Source organism: Geospiza fortis, unplaced genomic scaffold, assembly GCF_000277835.1.
Source record: "Geospiza fortis unplaced genomic scaffold, GeoFor_1.0 scaffold132, whole genome shotgun sequence".
NCBI classification, from domain to species: Eukaryota; Metazoa; Chordata; class Aves; order Passeriformes; family Thraupidae; genus Geospiza; species Geospiza fortis.
The window spans coordinates 1,051,920-1,058,458 of record NW_005054446.1 but is presented as its reverse complement, the minus strand read 5'-3'; the positions used below and the strand labels follow the sequence as shown (position 1 = coordinate 1,058,458).

The window sequence follows — 6,539 nt, the reverse complement described above, 5'->3', positions numbered from 1 at the left end:
GCGCCCCGGGCCCCCCCTGGCCGAGGATGCTGTCCTGGGCACCCCCCGATCGCGGATGCTGTCCCGAGCACCCCTGGCCGAGGATGCTGTCCCGAGCACCCCTGGCCGAGGATGCTGTCCTGGGCACCCCCCGATCGCGGATGCTGTCCCGGGCACCCCTGTCAGGCTGCCGCGTTGAGCACTGCCCTTGTCGCGGGCAAACGCCGTTCCCGGTTCAGAGCCGTGCCTGGGGCGGGTTAGCAGAGATTGCGAGTGGCTGATGGCAGTCTCGAATTCGAGTCTGGGCTGGGGTTTTGCGTGATAACTGCCCGCACCTTCAGGCAAAATCACCTTGCACAAAACGAGCTGCAGCCCTTCAGCTGCTCCTGCCACGGCTGACATTTATGGCACACAATCCGGTTAGGGCTGCTTTACTTAATCCCTGGACTCTCTTTGGCAGCGTTGCATAAACAGCATTAGAGCCCTCCTCAGCTCTGCATTTCTTACTTGCTGTCTTTGAATTTGTTAAAATCTTCAGTTTTGTCATTTCTTTAGCCACAAACATCATCCCTGCTATCACACAGACTTTGTTTTCCTCCACATAGATTCTTAAACCATTTATATCCTCTTTAAATTAAATTTACTGACAAAGCTGCCCAGCAATCCTGAACCCTACTAGCAGGTGACAAGACAGACTCACTGGGCATTAAAAACAGGGATCTTGTTCAGCCACTGAATGGTAACTGTTTGATCCCCAGCTTCTTGTTTCACTTATTACATGAGATTTATATTCTAGCTTGCAAGAGCATTGGGAAAGGAAGGAACTTCATTTTTCTCAGTAGCAAAGAAAAAGCTGTAACTAACTCACACAATACAGCTCAGCACTTTGGATTTGCAAATTCACTCCGTTTTATGGTCTAATTCCTGAATATTAGTTTCAGAAATGAGGAACTGTTTCTACATAAGGCATTTCGTTGTTGTTATCAAGTATAAATGAAACAAGAATGACCACAAATGTGTGCAGGACAATGCTGATGATTGTACTCCAAGACAATCACTTTGGCTGATCTTTATAAAAATTTCTGATGTGACGTTACAATGACATTGGACTGAACTAGTGCAAGTAAATTTTTATACAGACTGCAGGATATGAGAACTTGGGAAAATTGTTTAATTTCCAAATCAGAGTTCCGTGTTTCTTTAAAATTTCCTCCAAATGAGTTTGATGTAAGTACAATGCAGAGTTTTTATACCCTGGCTAACTCCAGACTTTTAAAGATGCCTCAATGTCTTTTACCTTTAACAGGGAAGAATTTTGGAGAAGACTGGGCTTTGCAGCCAAATCACTTTTGGCCGATACGTGCGACAGGGGCGGAAACTAGGGTTGGATCCAAAGCTCTTTATCCAGGATCTGCAGTTTAATGAAGTACCTGTGAGGGTTTATCAGCCTAAAGCTACCTCGGATGGGCCAAGGAGAGGCATCCTCTTCTTCCATGGAGGAGGCTGGGTATTTGGAAGCCTTGGTAAGATACTTCCTGGAGGGACTGTGTGGTGTAGAAAGAATATTCTCATCTTTTTAGAAGGTTGAAATAAGATGTGATTTCAGCGTGTGATTTGAGATGAAGTCTGAAGCCTGTTTGGGAACAGACATTTCTTAGGCTGTCTCAAAGCTGAGGGCAGTAGTGAAGCACTAACAACAATATTTCTTTTGCAGATACCTATGAAAAGGTGTGTCGCTACCTCTCCAGGGAGAGTGACTCAGTAGTTGTGTCTGTGCAGTAAGTGAACATTACCCAGTTTTGTATTTGGGAGATTATTGTTACTGTGGGACCACAGCAGAGCTGTGCTGGTGTTGGAGATGTTCTTTTTTGGCACAGGAATTTCTATGGGATTCAGTCAAGTTCATAAAGAGAAAAATAGTGATAAAGAAGATTTCACAGGCCTTAACTATTCATGCCCAGAGATACTCCAAAAAGATACAAATGGAAATATTTGGCACACTAAGTAAGTCTATAAAAGCCAATTAAAAACTTAGGTGAAAAGAGTCTTCCTTGTGCTGAACATATGGACATGTAATAAGATGCTCCAAGTAATTGGGAACTATGGGAAAGGAGAATAATCACACTGAAATCCTTCCATTTTACACATAGGAAGCAGAGGCACAAAATTGGTAAATAATCTTGTCAGAAGTACAGAGGGAGTTTTCACCATCACTAAGAACTGTACAATTCCTTGTTCAGATCATTAATCAGAGACAATCGTACTTCAGTGAGTCCTTGTGACTGAACTCACCATTTACAGATTATCTGTAATCCCAAATGAAGGAGCAGCTGTTTGGAGGCACTGAAGACCCTAGCCTAGAGCCAAGCCAGCCCAAAATGATAGGGCTGAAGAACAGCGTATGAGAACATTTCCTGGTTACTGCTACTGACATTTCCTTCTTCTTGTCTCCGTGTCCCAGGTACCGTTTGGCCCCTGAGCACAAATACCCCGCTGCCTACGAAGACTGTCTGAACGCCAGCCAGCACTTCCTGCAGCACCTGCAGCACTACGGCGTGGATCCTGCCCGGGTCACTGTCTGCGGGGACAGTGCTGGGGGCAACCTGGCAGCTGCTGTCAGCCAGACCCTGGCAGGCAGGTCAGACCTGCCCAGACTCCGTGCTCAGATCCTCATCTACCCAGGCCTTCAGGCCCTGGACTTCAATTTACCATCCTACCAACAGAATCGGGGAGTCCCTCTGCTCTTCCGGGAACGTGCTGCTTTCTTTGCTTTGCTGTACCTCAATGGGGATGCACTGCACATGCAAGAGGTCTTGGAGGGTTCTCATATTCCTCCAGACATGAGGCTGAAGTATAGGAAGTGGGTGAGTCCAGACAACATCCCTGAGGAATTTAAGGTCAGAGGTGTGAAGCCGCTTAGGCCCACTGATTTTATAGCCGAAGTTTATGAGACAGTGAAGAGATTCTGTGAGCCCAACCTGTGCCCACTGCTGGCTGAAGACTCTGTTGTTCACCAGCTGCCAGAATCTTTCATCCTGACCTGCGAGTACGACGTGCTGAGGGACGATGGCTTGTTGTACAAGAAGAGGCTGGAGGACAATGGGGTTCGAGTGACCTGGTACCACCTTGAGGACGGATTCCATGGGATCATAAGCCTCTATGATTATTGTGGCTTCTCATTTCCATCTGGGAAAAGAGGATTGGACAGGGTTGTTAACTTCTTAAAAAGCTTATAGTAAACATCTTAGATTCCATGAGTCTGTTCATGCCTCAACCTAGGAAAATATCTTTTTAGGATATTTAATATCAGGTTATGGGTAGTGAATCAGGGGCAGCCATTAACAATGATAAACAAGGCTTATCAGAACCTCATTCCAGCTATTCGTTGGAACATGGAGTATGCAAACCTTATACAAGCTTGTACCATGCTGCAAGCCCTTATCTTTAGCTCTGCTAGTAAAGAACAGTTCTTTGAATGGGCATCCTGGTTTGTTCCAGTTGTTTAAAAAAAAAAATATCTGTGTGAAGAGAAGCTGTGTGTTAGCAGGTGTGTGTGGTGTGAGAATAAAACCCAGCTGACATTAGTGGGTTATGAGCCACTGACAATAAATTAAAAAATATGATGACAATTAGGAAATAATGATGCTGTGTCAAGTGTGGTGTCTGTCACTGTGGGCACAACAAACAAATGGTCCCATGACCAACATCACCCGTGTTTCTCAGCACACAGGCAGGACTGGAGCCCCTTTCTGCCCCAGTTTTAGCACTGGACTACTGGGTAATGTTTCACCCACATAACTTGAAGGACAGTTCCACCAACCAGGGACAGGAGTGCTGGTGGCACAAACAAATATGATTGCATCACAAAAAGATGGGCAGGATTCGTGGAAAATTGGGCTCAAATACTCAACTCTAGCTCTCATTGGAAACTGACTGGAGAAGAGGACAAAGGAAAGATCAGGAGAGAAAGAAGGGGAAGGTCAGGAAGGTGAGGGCAGGAACAGAGCAGGTCAGAACCTGGGCTGTGGGGGTGTTACAGGGCTATGGCTGTCAGCTGGAGTCCAGCCTCAGCTCACAAGAGTAATAAGAGAGAGAAGGAGAAGCATCTTTCTTGGCCTGTATTAATTCATTCTGTTTATGATGTGCCTTTCCTCTCCTTAAGCCAGAGCAGAAGCAATGCCTGAGCACAGGGTGCATTCAAGGGTTCACACTGGATATAATATTGGCCAATTAAAAATGGCACTTAGGGCAGTCACTCGAGGCTGCTGTACCACTTAAACACAACTATACATCAATGTAGACAATAATATTTACCAACATCATGCAAGAGAGACTTCACTAATCTTTCCAGAATTTAATACTTATTAATACTTGGAGGATCTTTAATAATCTGGATATTGGTCTCATTTGCTTGTAGAAACATGAGCATCTTTTCTAGCAGAGCTGCTCGATAGATTTCATGCCTTGCTTAAGAGGCTCAGCAAAATTTTGTCATTAGACTTTTAACTTTGTCAAAACATGCCAGTTAGGTTCAATATTAGAGCTGTTCAAGCAGATCCTCCTGACTCTGCTAAAATTGCTTCCTTTAGATTTTTTTTTTCCTGGAACCAAATGCCAGACTGTGTTGCAGTCTGCAGCAGCAGAAATAGAACAAAGGGAAAGGGGTAAATGGTTCTTTCATCCTTTTCAGATGCTAGTTCCCATGGCAGGTGAAGATGTTTAACCAAATTAACCAAAGCAGATAATTTTCCAAGTCCAATACAGTATGGAACCAATCCAAAATTTTACAGTGGCTGATTTTACCAGTTGACTTTTATCAGCAAAGAACATAGACTTCTTTCAAAAAAGCTCTTGAGTAGATGAAGAAAGGAGCACTGGGACAGAGCTGCTGTGATCACTGGGCTGCCTCAGCAGTTCTGAGTGTTGAATATCTCACATTTATAAACTCAGCAGCATCTCATACAGAACAGCCTCATCTGCTTGCCAGCTCACAGCCCAAACACTAAGGAGAGCCATGATGGGGAAATTTGAGGTAAGGAACAGAAAATTCCAGTGTGGGGCTGTGGTGCCTGTACATTCCAGGCAGTGATGATCTGTGACTAATACTTAAATCCTATTTTATATATCCTTAAACAACCGTGTGTGTAAAGGAAGGCACTGTGGCTCTGTGGCCATTCCAGGGTTGGATTCCAGTGGGAATCCTTCCCCAGGCAGGCACCCAGCACGTGCTGCTTGGGACTCCCTGGATGTTTCCCAGTCTGTGCCTTGGGGGTGACCAGGGCACATGAAGAAAATCAGAGTATTACTCCCACCTGGGACTGGGTATTGAGTCTTCAGGGCATTCTCTGGGTTCTAATAGCAGCTTGCTGGTAAAATAGGATTATTTTAATCAGCACACCTCCAATTTATATAAACAAACTGCACTTAAATAAGGCCCAAATCTTTTACAATGCTTTTCCCACAAGCATCATCTGCTAGAATGTCCCTTCCAACAAGGTGCCTCTCCACCCCCAAGTATTGCTATCATTCACTTTAGACAGGCAGCTGGAAGGTTGGATATGCAATGCTGCTGCACAAAACCCTTAAGCAGCACAAAGCAATCAGCTTTTCATTTTCAGCCTCCTTAAATGTGTCTGCAAATCCATGATGCAAGTGTTGAAATCAGACTGATCAGATCTCATGACACACAGATGCAGTTGCTTAAGTTAAGTGGGAATTCACTTGAAATGCAAATGCCTTTATTTTCAGGGATTAAATGATAAGTAACACAAAGACTGACAAAGGTTTGTGAAATCAGTGGCAAAAATGCAGGCTGACTCAAACCACACTGAGGCATCTGAATGCTGTGCACAGCAGCATCGTGTGCATCTCATTCTGGGGCCTGCCACTGCAGCACTTTTCCTCCATCACAAGGAAGCAAGAAGCCAAAATTTAGTGTCAGAGAGTGCTGAGAACTGCAATGGGCACTGCTGCAACCTGTGCTGCCTCCCCTCCACAGCTGGAGTGCAATTTGGCCCGGATTCCTCAGAAATGAGATTTCCCCATTCTTGGTAGTTCTTGGCATTGTTAATTCAATGGAATGGAACATGGTGCACTGGTCAATATATAGATTTAGAGATAGGAACCTCCTTCTGTTCAAATTCTGGAAATGGATCTTGTGGTGACTTTTGGCTACTTTCTCACCCAGTGAGTACCTTATTTTTTGGATTAATAAAGTGCAAGTGTTATTCATACAACAATCCTTATTCACCACAGGAAGTAGTGAAGGAGAGTGTCAATGAACAGATTTCTCTCCTCCATCCAATATCAGTTGAAAACAAGGAGAACTGTGGGATACAACTAGCAGGAGAATTAATGGAGTATTATTATCTTTCTGAATTTTTAAGTAAAAGGTTACCTGTGCTAACTTTTCACACATCTACCAGAGAGGCTCTGAAGAATCAGGACTCCTGATTGATAACATGACTCATCTGTCAGTGTCTAACAGTGATTTCCTCTTCCAGCCAGAGGGTGGACACATATGTCCTGAGAACAAAAAGATCCATTTTGTCCTTAATCTG

The 6,539-nt window shown here is 44.4% G+C and overlaps 1 protein-coding gene across 1 annotated transcript in view; it reads left to right on the top strand.

Moving 5' to 3' along the window:
• LOC102031906 (arylacetamide deacetylase-like 4) overlaps positions 1-3,619 on the top strand; it is a 16,245-nt gene extending 12,626 nt beyond the window's left edge. The window contains exon 4 of the mRNA XM_014309683.2: positions 2,441-3,619. Coding sequence (XP_014165158.1) covers positions 2,441-3,215 — 775 coding nt within the window. The 3' untranslated portion in view covers positions 3,216-3,619. The remainder of the gene's footprint in view (positions 1-2,440) is intronic.
• The last annotated feature ends 2,920 nt before the right edge of the window (positions 3,620-6,539 follow it).